General features: G+C 40.0%; 1 protein-coding gene across 1 annotated transcript in view; it reads right to left on the minus strand.

Moving 5' to 3' along the window:
- CEP112 (centrosomal protein 112) overlaps window positions 1-20,680 on the minus strand; it is a 217,300-nt gene that overhangs the window by 69,157 nt on the left and 127,463 nt on the right. Inside the window, exon 21 of the mRNA XM_081162815.1 lies at window positions 19,928-20,158. Within this exon, the coding sequence (XP_081018941.1) occupies window positions 19,928-20,158 (231 nt within the window). The remainder of the gene's footprint in view (window positions 1-19,927; window positions 20,159-20,680) is intronic.

Raw genomic sequence — 20,680 nt, forward strand, 5'->3', positions numbered from 1 at the left:
GAAGAGAAGAACCATCCAGATCTAAACAATCAAGGCTTCTTAGGGGTCTGAAGCGGGCTTACGGTTAATGGTCCCAAATGCGGTAAAAAGCAAACAGTCAGCTCCAAGGAGTCAAGGTATTACTATGAGAGCATTTAAGTAATTACGAGGCCCCCCAAACCCCAAATAAATAGACAACGGAATGGGCTGTTTAATCATGAATGTAATTAAAATATATAAATACGATTTGCACCAAGTCCATTACTCTCGGCATGTAATTATTTATCTGATTCGAGTCATGTAGCTAGGTGTCAGGATTCACTTCTCTGAACTCAATACAAAAATGGAATGTCATTTCGGGATTGCATCCTCAATCATTTCAACCAAGTATCCAAGATCACGTCAGATTCACCCAAGAACTGCAGCAGCTTCACCTGAACTAGTTTTCTACAAGTTAAACGTCCCTCCTACCCCCAGATGTGATTGTGGAACTACTTTAATCTTTATTCCCAAATTTACTGCTCTGTGTAATCCATGACAAAACATAATGTGATTTACTGTATCTCCGTATGACAGCCCGGCAGCTGACAGAACTTAATAATTTTAGCGTAAGAAAAAACCCTCCTGGCCCACAAATACATAGCCCATAATGGGGGCGCCTCAGGATCAGCTTACAATGAACCGGTGGAAGCTGATCCTAAGAACTTCAAAACAATTCTTTTTCCCCCTCATGCATTTTTATTCCTTAAATGTGCTTTGTAGCTGCAAGCAAGTAATTTGGGAACATTTTGCTTTTGTTCTCATTACAACAATGTGGGACTAGTCACACACTAATGATCCTTTCTCAGAGAAAAGGACTACATTTCTCCATTTAATCTGAAATAAGTGAAGAAACACAGGAGGCTCTAAGAAAGTAAATTTACATTTGGTTATGATACAGAAAATGCAGAGATTAGATAATAAGGTTATATATATATATATATATATATATACATACATACACATACATGCATGTATATATATTAGATAATAAGGTTATACACACACACACACACACACATATATGTTACCAAGAGCAGGTGATATCAAGGTCTCTCTTTAGTGTTGCTAGTGCTGAATTTCTCTGGAATTCTCTTTCCCTGAACATGAGTCTGTACACAGGACAGGAAAGGTCAGACTAGAGTTCCTTTAGGTCCCTTTCTTTCTTTTTTAAATTACATTTATCGGGGTGACAGTGGTTAATAAGATTGTATAGGTTTCAAGTGTATGAGTCTATGATCCATAATCTGTGTATTGCAATGGGTGCCCACCACCAAAGTCAAATCATCTTTCATCACCATATATTTGGCTCCCTTTACCTTTTACTAGCCTCCGACCCCCCTTCCCTGGTAACCGCCATGCTGTTGTCTGGCCTATGATTTTTAATTTGTTTTTCTTGTTTGTTCATTTGTTAGGTCTCTTTCAACCTGAAATTTCCAAGATCCTTGAGACTGCTTTAGTAATTGTCTTAATATGTAAGTGTGATTTAATGTATGGTTGATATAAGATACACAAAGCCAGTAGAAGGAAGTTCCTAAATTCAATCTAATTCTAGAGAACACACAAATAACAAAATCATTGCCCTGCTTTTTACAACAGGAGCAAGAATAAAACCTGAGTGGGTTCTCAGCAGAGATGGCCCCACCCCATGCCCTCTCTGTGTGCCAGGCCCTGTGGATGGAAGTGCTGCACTGAGATAACGCCTCTGCCTGGGACAGAACCCAAATTAATCCATTTCACTCCCTCAAAAGCTGATTTCTAAACTTCAAGTAGAAGATACTATTGCAAATTAATAGAAACAGATTCACTGCACCCCTACTTTACATCAGTGGCTTCCAACCCTATCAGTGCACCAGAAACCCCCCCTCTCCAGAGAGCCCTAACCTTTACTTTTCCCATTTAACAATCTCCCCAAGTGATTCCTATGCTCACTCAGGATTTGGGGCCCTTCCTCTAAAAATCCTTTAACTCCTGTTGCCAGTTTGCACTGTCCTTTTCCATCCTTTAGGATGGCTTGGTGTTGATGACAGCAGGCTGGGTTTGCGGAGCTCCAGGTCCCCTCGGGAATCTCACTGGTTGTCACCACTGTGGCTCTGAACAAAACGTCCCCAGACTCTTACCCCTTGGATCTTTAGGTAGTTGTGCCTATGACCCCAATCAATTGAAAGTCACCTCCTTATGGCCTCTCTAGCATATCTGCTTATAAAAGGCAAACTATAAATGTATAACTTCAATTCAAAAAACTGAAACTTAATGTCTTCTTACAGACATTTGAACGGAAGATTCTTATCTAGATTAGTGTACTGCTTGGTTGGCAGCTGACTTCCAAGGCTACTCAAGCACCTCTCGTGCTGCCAGCCATGAGATGTCATGCCAGATATGACATGCATCTAACTCAGTGGCTCCACAACAGATCATAATTCGATCCCTTGCTACACAGGTTCAGAAGCTCAGTGTCGCCAGTGCCCCTGTGCGGGTTACTTAACTCACACAGACTAAACCCACAGGAGACCCAGGTTCTGGAGGGCACTTCCATTCTATCAATTATTGAATTTCATTCAGATTTGCACATAACCTTGCTCACACTCTAAACCAGCCTTTTGGCACGCTTCATACCTGTCATCTGTTACGAGCACTCATCTCTAGTACGTAATCTCAGAGCAGAAATTGGAAAAAATTCCAAGAATTTTTACTGAGTTCTGTTTCAGAAACATTAAGTGTGAGGTTCCTGCTAGAATGTCAGGGCACAAGTCATGAGCATGTAGATGGCATTCAAAGCTGTGGGACTCGACATGAGTTAGAGACAGTAAAGAAACATTAAGAGGTGTAAAGATAAGGCAGGGCCAGCAAAGAGGTGGAGTAGGTACAGCTGGCCAATTAGGAGAAACCCCTGGAGGGTGTGAAGTTCCTCCTCACTGATAATGTGACTGAAGTCTATCAAAGAGGGAATGATCAGTGGTATCAAAACCATTGAGAGATCAAAATAGAGATCGGGGAGTCTTCCTGCTGAACAATATTGGGTTTAGTCTGGGAAAGTATTAGTTAATCCCATGAAATTATTGATAATTAACCAGTTTAGACCTAAAAAATAGCCCTTACATATGTTTTAACTTAACAGTAAACCTTTGTTAAACCACTGAGATTTTGAGGTCAATTTATTACCGCGGTATAACGCAACATAATTTGGCTGGGTGATCAAAGAATTCTTTAAAATATTGCAGCACGTTTTTATGATTTTGGAAATAATACGGTAGAGAGACAATGTTGATATAAGAGAAAGGGTGGTAATTAAAGGGAGAAAAGTCTTTCGGTGGGGTGAGGAGTGGGTGCGCTAGCAAGGGCCTGAAACCCAGGCACGCATTCCCTTAAGCCAGGTACCCGTGCAGATGCAGATGGAGGGTGGGGGTGGGTGGGCTGAGGAGCTAGTTCTCTCCTGCTGCTTCTACTTTTCCAGTGAAACAGAGGCCACAATCTAAGAGGAAGGAATGAAAAGGCAGTGTTGGAGGCTTGAGAGGAAAAAGAGGTATGACGTTTTCTTAGTGGAAAAATAAATTAACTGTTGTAGTGGTGAGGGCCCACTTAAGCTTTCTGGCCTTTGGATCATGTGAGACCAGTTAGCATAGTATCTCTTTTGACCCGGGTTCAACTGTTTAGATACAAGAGTAGAAAACATCAGTATTTGGTTTAACCCAGATTGGGTTTTGCCAGTGAGGAAAGTGGAAGGAGAGAAGGGCAAGGAGTTGAGGGTAGTTCCAGGGAGTGATGACATTGATAGACCATGAAATCTAAGCTGGGTCATGAGGACATATGTTGATGGAATGTGAAAAATGTAAGATTAATGGACTAGAAGTCCCCACGGGAGGTAATCTCTTGGAGTGAGGGTGCTAAACTAAGTGAATTAGAAAGATGAGGGCTGGGGAGATGTAGAGAGAATGGAAGGCCTGAAACCAAGATTTTGAAGGTGGCACAGTTACTGGATTGGCAAGGACTCTAGGCCATAACCATGTGCAGGTGGCTGAGCAGCAGCGTGATGAGCTCTTAAAATAACCAAGAGGCTCGTGGGCTGCACTGAGTCTCACCAGTGGGTCAATGCCCTGGATGAGCGAGTATGATGTGGGTAGGACATGCTTTGCCCCCTCTGTACCAATTTAATCAGTGCGAGGTACGGCGTGAAAGTCAAGTCATATGAATGAGACAGTGTTTCTAGTAACATTTAAATTTCTTAAGAAAAGCATTATTTAATTAAAGTTTAAAAATTTTTTAAGTCTTCTTAACTTTCTCAGTGTCCCATTTAGAACTAAAAGCTAAATGAAGAGCCAGGCATTTCTGCCATAACAAAATGCCTCATTTTTGGTTTAAAACTGTAAATTGAGATGGCACTTTACTACTAAAACATATGTAAAAACCACTTTTGTCTTCTGTCCAGTAATACACAATTTTTCCATTGCTTTTTTCCAATCATAATCATACATATTAAAAGCACTTTTTTCTTATTGAAAAACATCTTGCTCTCCAGGATATTTACATGGAAAAAGGGCTTTTTCACCTTGTAGATGGTTCAGGGCTGAGAAAGGAATAGACTTGTTTGACACTCCATTGCTCCCTAGAAGTCTGGAGAAAATGCTTTCACGTCTCTCAAAGCAGAGGCCTAATGGAGCCGACAAGGACACCCCAAGCCATCAGCAATAGTCCACACATTATCACTGAAGGTATTTTAATGAACTATTTTTGGTTCCTGTTATATATTATCTCCATAAGAAACCAATCAAAGTAAAATGAAATATTACAATCGAACAACAAAACTTCAGTTTTATGTAGAAAAAAGGCAGCCTTCCAAATAAGCATCCCTAATCTCCTGAAGACAATGACAAGGCAATCTGGCAGCTTTAAAAGTCAGTGACTTTCAAGCACTGCTCTTGAAACAGAGATTTCTACAGATGTCAAGGCAAAATTTAAAGAGAGAACTAACACTCTTTAAAAATAAATATATAAAATTTTAGAATTTAGACAGGGTAAAAGCTTGCTTTTAACGTCTTTAAGATTGAAAAAAAAAGTAGACATTGCTTTTCTAGAGCTAGTATTAAACAAAAAAGTATTCATATAAAGTTAAACATCTATAGTGCAAATTAAAGCGCCAAGTAAAAATCCAGAACACAAATCTCAGATAGTGAGACAACGTGTGGGAGATATGTGCTCTGACAGTGCAGAAGCCAGGGGACTGGAAGGACAATACAGGAGGGATACTCACTGGTCATCCTAGATGGAAACATTGGGGAAGGTCTGGAGTTTGTCCAGGGAACTGACCGATAATTCTGCCAGAAAAGGCATAGTAAGAGGATTCCAATAAATTGAGTGGATCTAAGACCAAATCCAAAGTGATCAAATAAGAGCTGAAGTACCAAACATTCAGATACGCCAATCAAGGCAGAAATATGAAACGCAGGAAAGGAGACCGGTGAATGAAAGTTGTGGGTCATGAGGAGCAGGAACTCAAATTAGAGCCTACCTGGGAATGTGTACGTGGCAATCTGCACAAACTGGTTCAAACCATTATCTTGTGAAGCAGGAGCTGCTATCATTGGCTCATGGTGACTTTACTGAGACAGCAGACGGCTGGATCAGCCAGTTAATGGATGGGAAGCGCACAATTGCCAGCACAGGTTTGGAGAAAGCTACACTGGAATTAGTCTTGGTTCTGCCACTTGTAGCTGCACAGCCCTCACCGAGCTGCCTGGTCCCTCAGAGCCTCGGCACCCCCAGCTATTCTAAGGGAACAGCAACTGCAGTGCTGTGAGATGGCGTGTGCGAAAGTGCACAGCAAATACCTCCTTCCACTAGGTACACACTGTATAGGCTCTCAGTTGCTTTAACTTACATCCATTATTTTCAAGAGTTTATTTAAACACAAGGAAATGCTTAAAACAGGATCTGTGTTTTCTGACATAAAAAACAGAGAAGATAGTTAATATGTTTCATGACATTGACAATGTCATTTTTTTAAAAATGTTTTTATTGATTTCAGAGAGAGGAAGGGAGGGGGAGAGAGATGGAAATATCAATAATGAGAATTACTGATTGGCTGCCTCCTGCACACCACCTGCTGGGGATCGAGCCTGAAACCCCGGCATGTGCCCCGACCGGGAATCGAACCTTGATCTCCTGGATCCTAGTTCGACGCTCAACTGCTGAGCCACGCTGGCCAGGCAAAAGGGGTTTTTAAGCTTTAAAAAAACCCCTGAAAAACAGCAAAGCCTTCACTGCAGGACAAAATCTATGTACTTTAAGATAACTTCAAAATCTCAAATATTTTTAGCTCTTTAAAAACAGAAGATTAACAGGAGGAGATAACCTAAGCAGGACATGAATCTCTTTCCTCCTCCTTAGTACTTCTCTAACATTTTTTCTCACTAGTCATTTCTAGTGGATAAAATTATCATCAGAAGTGAAACCTAAAGTAAAAAATCTTTCAAGAATTATAACAAATAAGGCAAATGTTTGTGAATCTCAATTTCGTTAACTTTCTTTTCAAGGTTAATATTGTGAGACTATCTTATAACAAGGTTATTTTAGGACATCCCTATTTAATCCCCTTTAGATGGTTGAGGCCAAATGATTTCTACTCCAGAGAAAATACTATTATAATAAGGTTTTGGTTAATAACATTCAAATAGCAGAGATTCAATTTTTGTTAAAGTAAACACTATCTGATCATTAATTTGTTTGATCTCAAAATAATTTCACAACCCTTATAACAGTTTGTGGGTTCCTAAGGAATTTGGGAGCTCAGACTGACTTCTAATATATTACATCTCACCTTAATATCCATTCTATTTTTAGAAAGTTAGTCAAAACAATACCTACTACACCTCCATCCTAAGAAAGTCCCCTATAAAAATGTTATGTTCCATAATGATGTTGCTGAAGACGTTAACCACGCTATATCCTGGCTTCTTGAGAACACTTTGTAAATTCTTCTCTGAAAGTTTCAACTTCAGGAATTTGAACTAATGACTTAAAATTTATTGTACTGAACCATGTTCTAATTGTGATATTCTCTTGACATTTGCCTCCGGAAAATACAGTATCAAGCTCAGGTCCCTCTCCAGGTAGACAGACCCTCACAGTATGCACTGTTTTGTCACAAACTTTTCTCTAGTTTCATGCTATTGATTTCTTTTATTTCCCACTTAGGTTTCATTCCTTACTCCAAAACAACTTGCATTTAAAAAGTCACCTTTAACTTCCAATATATTCTCTCCTAAAGATATGAAAAAAATAAAAAAAATAAAAATACCCTCTTCATAACTTAAAGCCAGACAATCCGAAAACTTCAAAGGAACTTAATTATAATGTTAATAATGATAATAATAATAATTTTGTAGGAAAGACTCACCAATGGATTGTAAAATTAGTGGCTGAAAGTCTGAGGAGAAATAGGATATTTGCATAGTCTCAAAATATTTCCTCATTATAGTTTACGTATTTCAAAAAGAAAAAAATAGCAGAGAAACGTGGCAGATGTCACCTTAACCAAGTAATCAGTGTTAATGTCACCAGTAATAAGGTATTTCAATATCATGGGCCCCTTGATAGAAGGAGCTTGAGAAAGGCAAAATATCATTTGTGTAGTATATTACTGAAAAATATGCATAACATCAGCCCGGCCAGGCGTGGCTCAGCGGTTGAGCGTCGACCTAGGACCCAGGAGATTGGGGTTCGATCCCGGTCAGGGCACATGCCCGGGTTGCAAGCTTGGTCCCCAGTCCTGGGCGTGCAGGAGGCAGCCGGTCAATGACGATTCTCTCATCATTGATGTTTCTATCTCTCTCTCTCCCTCTCCCTTCCTCTCTCTGAAATCAATAAAAATGTATTTTTGTTTTTTAAAAAAAGCGTAATATCAATCTAATCAAGAAAAAACATCAGACAAACCCAAAGTGAGAAACATTCTACAAAATAACTAGTATTATGCAAGTGTCAAGGTCATGAAAGATAAGGAAGGAATGAGGGACTGTCACAGATTGAAGGAGACTAAAAAGATACAACTAAATGCAAAATAAGATCCTAGATTGGATCCTAGGACAACAAGAAATGAGTGGGAAAATGTGAAATTTAAATAAGATGTGTCATTATTTAGCCATGAAAATGCAAAGCATCTTACCTATGTTGATTTCCTCGTTTCAGTGATTGGAAAAATAAGACCCTGGCATGGAGGAAAGATGTATGGAAATTCTCTGCATTATTTTTGAAACTTTTCAGTAAGTATAAATAAAAAGTTTAAAAACTTTTAAAACATCATCTTCTATATTTTTTGGAAGTAGAGCTTTCATAATTACTGTTTGACATTCCCCCAATTCATCCCAAGCTCTTAGTTTCCCATTTTATCCCCTTGGACTGCCTCAGAAAATTCTTCATATCTGGTGCCAAGTCAAATATTGTACTTAAGGACCACCTCCTCTGTTAAACAGCCTCTGGTTACTACAGACCTCCTCAGATCTCCCAGCACTGGACCCTGCTCCAGGATTTTATTATGCACAGTTATATAGTTTTAAAGGTCCTTTTATGCTTGTATTTCTCATTATCACCACAATAATAAAAGCTTCCAGAAGGCAGGGACAAAGTTACATTCCATTCTGTGACCAGCACTCAGCTAAGTAGAGAGCAAATGCTTATTACATCTATGTTGACTCATTCGTCCAAAATTATTAAGGAAAACAGACTTGGAAGTTCACATCACCCATTTATTCCTTCTTTGTGTTACTAGATATCAAATACAGGACTAGATGGACCAGTACTTATGATAGAGGTGTGGCAATTCTAATAATTCCTTATTCCAGGAAGTCCCTAAAATATATGATACATCCTTCAATTTAATAAAGCAGCCTCGGCTGAATAAACACCATAACCTATATTAGAATAACAATAATTAATAGAAACATAGGCCTAAATTATAAATCTTTAAAAGCTCATTTAAAATCTGTTAAAATTCTGCATTTGATGATAATATAAAATGTATAACAAAGCAACTGTCACAAATAAGAGCCAAAGATATTGATGTTTTATGAGCTATTTTCTGTGACCCAGGGTTGCCTCCTTAGAGGACTCTGGGATGTCCACTGATCTCTTAGACTCACGCAGTGGGAACAAATGTCCATTTCTTCGCCAAGAAAATACCAGAGATGAATATTAACAACAGTTCTGTTAGCCAAAATTCACATCTGCACACACTTAAAAATGTAGCTTTTCTTTTTTTTCAATAATAATTTGAAATACATTCTGGAAATTACAAAAAATATTAGTACTCTACACCTGGCTGCTTAACTAGTGTTTTAGCCATAAGTGAAATGATAGAGCCTATACTATTATTGAAATTGATTAGCATACTCTAAATTGTGGATATATGTTTATGTATACATATTAGTAACATTTTGGGGCATATATCTCAGGTATTAAATACACACAGGAAGAGAGAGAGAGAAATGATTATGAATCAGAATGTAAAGTTCAAAATATACTCTAAAATAATGAATCAAAAGAAATAAAATATTTTAAGAGGAATATATTTTAAAACATGGGCATTTAGAAAGGTCATAGGATGCAAGACCAATATAAAATAAAATCTATTGCATTTCTATATATTAGCAAAGAACAAATGGGAATTGAAGTTAAAAACATATGATTAGGTATAGATTTAATGAAATAAATGCAATACCCATATGCTGAGAACTATAAACACTGATGGAAGAAATTAAAGAAAACCTAAATACATGGCAAGATATTCAATGTTCATGGATTGAAAGACTCAATATCATTAAGATTTCAATTCTCCCCAAACTGAGAAATAGATTCAACACACAAACAAAAATCCTACTAGAATTTTGTGTAGGTTTCTTTATGCTGATACAAAGGAACTCCAATAGGCAAAACAACTTCAAAAAGGTAGAAAAAAGTTGGGCAACTCATACTGCCTGTCTCCAAAACTAACTATAAAAAGCACAAAAACCAAGACAGTGTGGTACTGGAGAAGGGCAGACATACATATCAACGGAACAAAATGATAGAGTCCAGCTGTATATCATACTCATATGGTCAACTGATACTCAAAACAGCTGCAAAGGCGAAGGCAAGTCATTGCAGAAAGGATAATATTTTCAACAAATGGTGCTAAAACAATCTTCATCTGTACCTTGTACCATTCACAAAAGTTGATTCAAAATGAACCACAGACCTAAATATAAAACTTAAAACTTCTAGAAGAAAATCTCTGTGACCCTAGGTTAAGATGTCTTAGCTATGACACCAAAAGCATAACCTATAAAATAAAATTGATAAATGGGATTTCATAAACACTAAGAACCTCTGAATTTTGAAAGAAACTGTTAAAAGAATGAAGTTAAGCCCCTGGCTGTGAAAAGTGTTTGCAAATCAGCTATCTTTTAAAGGACTTGTATCCAGAATACATAAAGAACTCTCAAAATTCAATAATAATAAAATAAATATAAAATTGGAAAAACATTTAAATAAACACTTTGCCAAGGAAGATATTCGGATCACAAATACACATATGAAAAGATGCTCATTATTAGTTATTAGGGAAATACACATGCAACTAAATACACCTAGTAGGATGGCTAAAATAATACTATAAACTCGACAATATCAGTGCTAAGGAGGATGCAGAGCCACTGGGACTCATACATTGCTGATGGGAATGCGAAGTGATACAGCCACTTTGGAAAAACAGTTTGGCAATTTCTAATAAAGTTAAAAAATGTATTTAACATACAATCCAGCACCCCACTCCTTGCTATTTACCCAAGTGAAATAAAAAGTTTATGTTCACACAAAACGTTTATATGAATGTTCAACAATGCAAATATTTCCAACAGGAGAATGGATAAACTCTGGTGCATCGTGCAATGAAATATTATTAGCAATAAAAAAGAATGGGCTACTGATGCCCACAACAACGGATGAATTTAAATGGGTTATGCTAAGGGAAAGAAACCAGACTCAAAAGGTCATACACTGAATGATTCATTTCGTATATATTCCAGAAAAGACAAACCTAGAGTCACAGAAAATGGGTGAGTGGTTACCAGGAGCTGGAGCAAGGGTGAGAAAATGGGGTTGACAACAAAGGGTCTGGTGACACATTGGTGGTGATGGAACACTTCTTGATCTTGATTGTGGTGACATTTTTTCAACATTTATACATGATCTATATATAAATTAATCTGGATAAAAATTGTTTTACGAAGAGAGGAATGAATGAAGAGTTATAGGAGTAGAGGAAAGCGCACGACTTCTTCCGAGTTGGAAGGGAAGGCAAGACAGGGACAGGTGGCGTTGCTGAGTGAGGAGGAAGAGCTCCCCGGGCGCCCCAGGCAGAGAGGGATACACGAAGCCCCCAAGGGAGACTGCTCCCAGCCTATTTGTGGAAATTTGTGCCCATCTGGAGTGGGCACAGCGCAGGCTGTGTCTGCGGACGGGAGCCAGTTAAGAAAGGTAGAAGCTACCCCTTCATGTTCATTATAATGACTATTACAAAAACGAAACAACACGCGCTGGTGATGATGTGGAGGCTCTGGAACCTTGGCCCACTGCTGGTAGGACTATAAATGGTGCAGCAGCATGGAAAACAGTAGGGCTGATTCCTCAAAAAAGTAAAAATAGGATTACCATGTGATCCAGCAATTCCACGTCTGGGTATAAAGCAGGAACTCAAACGGCTATTTGTGTGAGCATACCCATATCTGCGTTATGCATGAAATAGGCCAGCGCTGGAAGCAACCCAGTGTTCACTGGCTGGACGGATACGCAAAATGTCTTATATACACACAGTGGAATATTATTCAGCCTTTTTTAAAAAGGAAATTCTGACACATGCTACAAGAGGGATGAACCTTGAAGACATGTTAAGTGAAATAATCCAGTCACAAAAAGACAAATATTGTTTGATTCCACTCACATGAGGTCCCCAGAGGAGTCAAATACACAGCAACAGAAAGTAGAATCGTGGGGGCCAGGGGCTGGGAGGAGGAAATGGGGACCCAGTGTTTCATGGTACAGTTTAGGTTTTGCAAGATGAAAGAAGTTCTGGAGATGGATGGTGGTGATGGTTGCATAACAATTTAAATGGATTTAATGCCACTCAACTGTACACTAAAATATTAACTTGATTAAAATAAATAAGAAAAAAGGAAAGGTAGGAGAAGAAAAATTGGATTGTGCAAATGCTTGGTCAGAAGGCTAAGGAGCTGGGCAACTTCCCTTTGTTGTGGGCAATGGCCCTCCGGAAGTTTTTAAGTAAGGGAGGGAAACGCCATTAGCTTACAATCTACCTGTCCAGAAGGGTGTGCCTGATTCTACCCCTCCCCACATACTTCCAGACACCGTCCTGGGTGTTTCCCGGGCGCGGTGTCCCACAGATCTAGACAATGACTCTAATTTCAGTCCCATGTAATCACGGTTTCCTTTGTTCCTTTATCCCGGACCACTGAAATAACCCTCTTTGAGGGTAGAGGCTGTTTTCCTATGGCTGGTGCCTAATCCAGCCCCCAGTGAGATTCGATGTTTAGAAAGATCCCTGTCTCAGGAACACACAGGGTGCCTCAGTCTTACCTTCTCTTTGAGGCCAGATGGTCCTGTGTCCCTCCCGGGCCTCGGACTACCAGCCTGCTGTGTCTCGGGGTCATTACTATTTCTTCCTTCCGTTCCTATCAGACCTGGGGCTTGGCTTTCCTTGGGAGGTGAGTGGTCTAAAGTCAGTGGGGTCCAAATCTCCTCTGGCCCCATTAAGATGGCAGAAGGGAAGAGGAGAGCCCTGTGAGTGGGCTGCAGCCAGGGAGACTGGCTTCTCTGATGCTAACAAGGGCACCCCACCCCGGCCTGATAGGAAGCTGACTAGGCCAGGGGATAGGGCACTTGAGAACCCCCAGCCTCTCAGGTAGGGGTGGGCAGGGGCAGGTAACATCACAATCCCTCAGCTCAGTTTCTGATGTCAGCTAATGTCCTTTTCTTTGTGACTCAGGTCTTCCAGAGACAGAAAAGGGGAGTCAGGTTGAAGATACTCTAGGGCTCAGGGGCAGGACAACAGTATAACTAGGTGGTGACTTTTGTACATTATTGTTTAGCTTATGAAGTGGTTAAAATGTAGAGCATTTAGAAAAGGCTGAACAATATGATTTAAATGTCACATGTAATCCCATCCCTCAGAGAGGAACTATGGAATTCCTCATTTCCCCATGTGTAAGCTTATCTGTGGCTCACTTTTTCTTGGTCTCACGTCCCCTGTCAAGGCCATGTTGGCTCCAACTTTAAAGTGTAGCAGGAATCTGGCCACCTCCACTGGTGCCACTCTGGTCTAAGCCACCACCATCTCACTCAGATCACTCAATGCCCTTCCTGGGTTTCCTACCTTTGTTCTCACACAGCTAGAGAGATCTTTTCAAGCCTAAGATCACACTACTCCGTGGTATAAAACTCTGAGAACACCCAAACTTTTCCAAGTTGTCATTTGCTCATGTTTTTCCTATTGTAAATGAATTTATTTTTATGTCTAGAGGTATCATTATAGTTCATTAGCTCAAGCTGTGGCTTATATACCCAGATGAAAATGAAAATTTCAAATTCATCCACCTTTGTGGAATATTGTAAAGACCATACTGGATGTTGTTTATCAATCAATTTTTATAAATCTAAACTCTTTGAGGATAACGTTTAGTTTAAAATTTTAAGGGCATAAAAATTTTATATTTTTTAGCAAAGGAAAAAAGGAAAAGATCAAAGTAAAGAGAACAGAACTGAGATTAAAAATCCATTTTAAGCCAAAATGACAATGTCTTCATAAGTTAATATTAATCCTTTAATTATAAATTTCAAAGGTTTAAGTAGTTTCTATGACCTTAGCTTTGAATAATTATGCCATATGGAGCTTTTCTTAAATTTGAAAAAGATGCTGAATTGTTGCTCAAAGCCTTTTAATGACTTCAGGCTGGCAGAATTCCAGTATAATCCTTCAGATACCATTAAAATTACAGACCCAGAGCCCAGGCTGGTAAATGCTATGTCAATTTCATAAGCGCTTTTTACTCAGTAGAGTACCGTGTAGAAAATGTGTGATGTATTCATGCTTTTAAATATCAAACTGTGACTCTTGAAACTACTACTTATAATGAAGACCTCACAAAGGACACAATGGACAACCACACGACATGCAAACCAAGTCTCTTTGTGCATCATAAAAGGGTAATATTAAAAGGCAAATACCAACACGTATTTGCCACAAAGACAAGAGTTTTATCATTCTAAACATGAAATGAGTTTACGTGAAGGTGCTGAGAAGACGCTGATAGAAGAGAAACTGACCGAGAAGGTGACCTGGTCAGTCCAGGAATGAAACGTGAACAACAAACCTATTGCAAATATTCAGCTTCACTCCTGAGAATGCTTAAAAATCAATACCTCAGTAAATCAGGCTACACTGATAGAACGGAATATCATGAAACAATGAGAACTATCTTTTCAAAGGATTTCCAATGACACTGGAATATTCTTAGCAAACTTTAAAAAAAGTGAAAGAAACAGTTAAGCACGATCTCAGTTAGCATGGCTAATTTACATGCGCATCAAATGATTACTACTGGCTTTCTCTGCAGGATGGTGGTAACCGGGACTTGCACAGTCTTCTCTGTTTTCCGGGTTTTCTAAAGCATCTTCTATTTCAAGGAAAGTTACTTTAAAAATAGCTGAATCGATTTCTTCAACAACAGTACATTTTAAATACCGAAGTTTTCATCAGTCTTCGGAACACTCCCCACTATCATCACTTAGTAATGCTCTTTAATTTTTCAAACGTTCATCTTCTATGGGCTTTGTTTCAATTTGGTTTGAAAGATTTTAAAAGACTAGAAAAGCAGCTTTCAGGTTGCAAGCGTCAATCATTTATTCTCTATTTCAGGAATTTTGACCTTGTGGAGGTATTTCACATGTCTCTTCCCTCGAAGCCATTGAACATATCACCCAGGTCTAAATGGCCAGTGGCAGAAGCTATGGAGGCTGTGGAACTGGGAATTCTTTATGACCTTACCATTGTAAGGGCTCCCAGAACAGCCCGACCCACGGGGCTGCGACATTTAGATTACTTATCATTCAGGTGCCATCCTCTTCTCCTCTCCAAACCTCAATTTTATACTTAATAATAGAAAATTAATTTCCAAACCCCTCTATTCTGACTGTTAGCAAATACTCTAACTTTCAGATTTATTTAAACATGATAAAACATTAAGCCTTTTATAAGATACAAGGAGAATTCAAGTAACATGCATGCTGACAAAACACTCTAGCAGCAGAATTACCCACCACCCACTAGTGTTAATTCAAACTTTTATAATAAGAACTCAAATGTCTAGTTTGTGTCAAAAATTAAAACCACATCTATAAAAAGACTTATGCTATGTGTTTAACTTCTTAAGTAATATGGAGGAAATTACAGCACTAAAAAACAATTAAATATTTGACTATAAAGATATACTTTATCCTACCTGAAGTATTTATAACGGGTTAAAATCACATTTGGATAAATCAGTAACAATTCTTTATTTATTTGTAGTACTATTCACAGTGGCTATGCTGGGTTTCTCAGTTCAGCACCATTCTTTTGTTCACACAGCATTTAAAATGCCTGCTTTGAACCAGGCACCACACATGATGATCTTGGAGCTTTAAAAATGAATATTTAACAAGGACTGTTTTAGGGAACCCATGTCCAGGTCTTCACTGCATTTGGAAATGACTAAACTCTTTTACTAGTTAAGTAAAAACATTTATCAATCAGAAATACAAATTAATCTTCATATCAAGAGCCCAGCACTTGTCATTTTATCATATGGACTTTGGGGTTGGCTCATTCCACCAACTCAGCAAGGACAAAACTCAAGGTGGTAAACACCAGGCCACGTAGGCTCTTGTCCCATTCCCTAGACTTTCTCTGCCAAGTCCTCACATTCTGATTAACTTTTATCCACGTTAGTTAAAATTACCATGCTAAACCCTCATTTCTAGCTTCTTGTATTCCTGTGCTTTTAGTTCAATTCAGAAAAATTTCATCCTTCCAGGCCCGTACGGCCATGCTACCATGTGCCGAGTTTTCTAGATGCTACAGGTACAGAAATGAACAAGACAGACCAGGTGCTGCTAATGGAGCTTACGTTCCAATGGGGGTAAACAAAAAATAAAAAAGCGAAAAAAATTAAAAGATGATTTCAGATAGTGAGACGAGCTTTGAAGACTATAGGGAAAGGCAAGACGGTAGAGGTAGGCCAGGCTGTAGACAGAGGGGTCAGGGAAGGACACTGAGGGGTGCAGGGTGGTGAGAATGATGATGGGTGGCCATGGAAAATCTCGGAGAAGAGCATTCTAGGCGGGGGGGTGGGGGGAGCAGGTGCAGAGACCTGAAGGCAGGAGAGAGCAAGGTGCGTTCCAGAAACACACCAGTGCCTTCTGTGGCTGGATCCTTGTAGCCACAGGGAGAGGGGGGCCTGCGCTGCACTCGCACCCTCCTCTCAGGTCACAGCCATTGATTACCCACGGTTCTTTGCATCGTTAAGCTCTTCCTCTCCACCAGTTCCTTCTCCTGTATTTCAAGACATCTTCAGCCTAAAGATATATTCTCCTTAACTCCTGCTGCTCTTTGGGACTCCACCTTCCTTTTAATATCAGATTTTCCAAAAACAATAGAGTATTCACGAGTCCCCACTTCTCACTACTCTCTCACTTATCTTTTGCAACCGTGTTTCTGTCCATACTATCACTTTCAGCGCTCTGTCCAAGATCATCAATGACTTCTCAGTTTCAAATCCTGTGACCTTACCTCTGCCCTCCTCCCTCCTGATTTCCTGTCACATTCTTGACAATCCTCCTTTCTAAATATTCTCTTCCTTTATTTCCATGAAAGCACATTCTTTTCATATTCCTCTGACCTTGATGACCCTTCCCTGACTGTTTCCTCCCTGACTCTTAACTGAAGCTCCTCCTTCACGGCTGTTTTCGTTCCATTTCCCTCCTGAACAGGCCCTCTCTGTAGGTGACTCACACAGCTGCTTTTTCTGGCCCTGCCTTCTCTTATGATTACCTGTAAATGCTCCTTCAATAGCAAGTGGACATCACAGCTGGGTGTGGTGGTGGCACTTCAAACTCAACATGTTTGTAACTGAATTCGTTTTTTTCTTATCCAAACCAGAAAGTTCTCCTACATTCCCAATGGCTTGAGGGTTGATTTATACTTACCCACTCTAACCAATGCCATCTCTGAGGTGGTTCTCAAGTGTGTCTCCTCTGGCCCATCGTCACTGCTGTACTCTCACTACCTTCCTTCACCTCCAGTGTGCCCTCAGGGGCCTCTCGCCTGGATTAATCTCCCACCAACTACTTCTACTGCTGGGGCACCCTGCCAACACTGGCAGATTTTCCTAATAATCACTTGGCTATTGACACTTCATTACCTTAAAATCTTCAGTAGCTTCTCACTCTCCCCCCAGTGAAGCTAAAATACCTATCACAGCTTTGGAGAATTTCAATGATCCCTAGCTGTCCTTTAGCCTCATCACCAGCCACTCTGCTTGGTGAACCCCTAAGCCATGTACATGGTCCTGTTTGCTCTTGCTGTTGTCATTCCTTTGGCTTCAAATACCATCTTCCACATCTACTTATGTTCAAATGACATCTCTTCCAGTTAATCTTCCCCAATGGCCTTAGCAGAAAACAATTCTTCCCCCATTTACACTCTACCTCGCATTACAATTGTGTGTGTGTGTGTGTGTGTGTGTGTGTCTTGCAGTCACTATTTCTTAGAATCTCCTTGAAGATAGTGCCTCTTTTTGCTTTTTTCTGTGTGTCCCCAGAGTGCCTGGGATAATGCCTTCCTGGGATATAGAAAACCCTCCAGAAATGTTTGCCAAGAATTACCCAGGATTTCTAATACTATTTTCTTACTACCTGTAAACTGTCAGTAACACATACAAACTTATACTTGAAAAATTTCATCTAGTAAAAAGAAATTTCATCTATTAAAATGTGAATGTATAATAAAAGAAAATCAAGGCCTAAGTTGTATGTTTTATGAATCTGGCTTTGCTTAAATTGAGCTGCACTTGTATCTGTGCCATTGGAGACTATCTACTCAGAAGTACTCTGAGTGGGTGGCGGAGATGACTAAAGGCAAGGTGAGGTGTGTGCAAGAGTTACCAGGAAGGTACATGTAACACCTTCGCTCTCCATTAGCTTCTCTTTTATTTGCTATTGTCAGAGGACTAAAGCTATTCCATAGAAGGAAATGTCCCTACTTCCTGAAACTGTATCTTTTAGCATCAAAATATCATTTCATACTGCTTTGCTGGAATTATCACTAACACCCTCAACTGCACCACGGTCCGAGTGGCCCAACCTGTCCTTTTTATACTCTTCTTCCTACCAGTGAAAGGTAATCCCATTTGTCCACTGGCCCCAGCAAGTCCTTGGAACACTCTCGACAGCTCTCTCTCCTCTCCCTCCCATCTGAACCAACAAGACATCAGGTCAGCTCTACCTTCAGAACATTACCCAAATCTGATCCATTTCTACCACCTTCACTGCTGCTGCCCAAGGCCCAGGCCTCTATCATCTGTCTAAATTCTTGCAATAGCTTTTAAACTGGCCTCCCTACTTCCTTCTTTGCCCTCAATTCAGTCTGTTCTCAGCACTAGCTGGCAGACAGGTCCTTTCAAATGTGAGTCAGATCATGTCATTCCTCTGCTCTAAACCTGCCAAGCCAAGAGTCAAAGCAGAGCCCTTTCAAAGGCCTAGACGCATCTACAGGACCAGTCCACCTCTGAGGTTTCTTCCCTGACCTCTCCTCCTCCTCAGTCGTCATTTCCAGCCACCCTGGCCTCCTTACTGTTCCTCCAAGAAGCCTGGCTCCCTCCCGCCCCTTTAGAGACCTTTTCCTGTACATTTCTGGGTTCAGAGCTAAGCTGCAAAGGGCACAGTTGGCTGAAATCTGACTCTCAGATGAATTCAGCTACTATAAAGTAAGCACCTTAGGATCCTGACCCCTGTAAAATCAGTGTAGTGCCTAGCATGGTGTTATACACACTATGAAGGTTTAAAATCATTTAGAGATGAAGAAGAGAGGGAAAAATGAAACAGAATTAGAAGATTCTTCAACTACACTTTTCAAGTTCTTTATCCCAGGATATAGATTGGTTTTAAGAAACTCAAGGGACAATTTACACTTGTTATGCTTAAGAACAATTCACATTTACTCCCCAATTAAAATATTTACACCTTTCCAAAACATCAAAAGAAAGAGTATTTGAGAGTGTTCCTGGAACATAAGTCAACCCCAAATATGTAAACATTATATTGATATTTATTTCAAAAATATATAATTTTAAAGAAGCTTTTCTTAATCTGAAATTTCAATCTGGGAAAATATGTCACCATAAATGTTAAACTTATAAAAACTATAAATTTAGAAATAATTATTAGACAATCTAGAAAAGACCTGAAGCTTAGTCTTAACCTAAAAAAAGAGGGCTACAGCCCCAGTATTCCTAACCAGTATAATATTTGACAGTATTCTAACAGTGTTTTGTCACAATGTGTATTTAATTACTATAGAATGGGATATTCCATGCAATCCCTTCAATGAAAGTCAATGAGAAGGTTAGGAAATTCCCCGTGTTATCTTAGTGGTGCTTAGACATACAGCAAGACGCCGAAATTGCTCATTTGAACAGCTCATACATTTGGTTCTAATGTCTAATGTCCATAAGTCTATGCCAGCACCTCGTAGAGATGAAGTGCAAGGGCGGCAGCCGCGGCTTTCACACATGGGTTTCCAAGCCCGTGGGAAGCTGAGGCGGTGCCTTACCTTTTCCAGCGTCAGCTCCGTCTCGGCCGCGTGCGTGCGCCTCAGCTCCGACCTCATCTTCTCGGACTCGGCCTTGAGCTTGCTGACCGCGGCCTCGTGGTCCCGGGCGGCCCTCTGCTTCTCCTCGTCCCGGAGCTGCCCGAGCTCCACCAGCTGCTGCTTGCGCTGCGCGTTCACGCTGACCAGCTCTTCTCGCAGCTTGTGCACCTGGGCCTCCATGTCAGCGATCACCTTGTTTGGAAAAATGAAAAATGGGCAGAGGAAGGTCATAAAAGAATCGCGAAAGTCTAAAAAAGTACAAAAATGCCCACTTCCTGCCTTCTTTCTATGTTCCTCCAATCCCAGGCCATCCTAGCCCAGACATAAATACTGCCCAGAACATTTGACCACGTATTTAGTTTTACATGTTTCAAACATCTATGTGAATGGATTAGTACATGTGTTATTCTGCAACCTGCAAAGGTCCTCAACTTCAGGGGAAGGAGTGGGGGCTGACCATGACACCGTGATTAAGTCAGAGACACTGGGACAGGGCTGAACAGTTCCAGATCAGTAGTGTTATCAACGCCCACCTGAAGCTCAAACAAATGCCCTCTGCAGAGAAGCTGTTACAGTCTGATGTCTCCAAGTTTCCCATAAATCAAGATAAACCAAAAATGAGATCATATTTAAAAATTACTAAGCCCAGAAAACCCCCACCATTGACGAGAGTCAACACACACAGATCCCCCAGCAAGCACTTCAGATACGGGA

This window comes from Miniopterus schreibersii, assembly GCF_964146895.1.
Source record: "Miniopterus schreibersii genome assembly, chromosome: 16".
NCBI classification, from domain to species: Eukaryota; Metazoa; Chordata; class Mammalia; order Chiroptera; family Miniopteridae; genus Miniopterus; species Miniopterus schreibersii.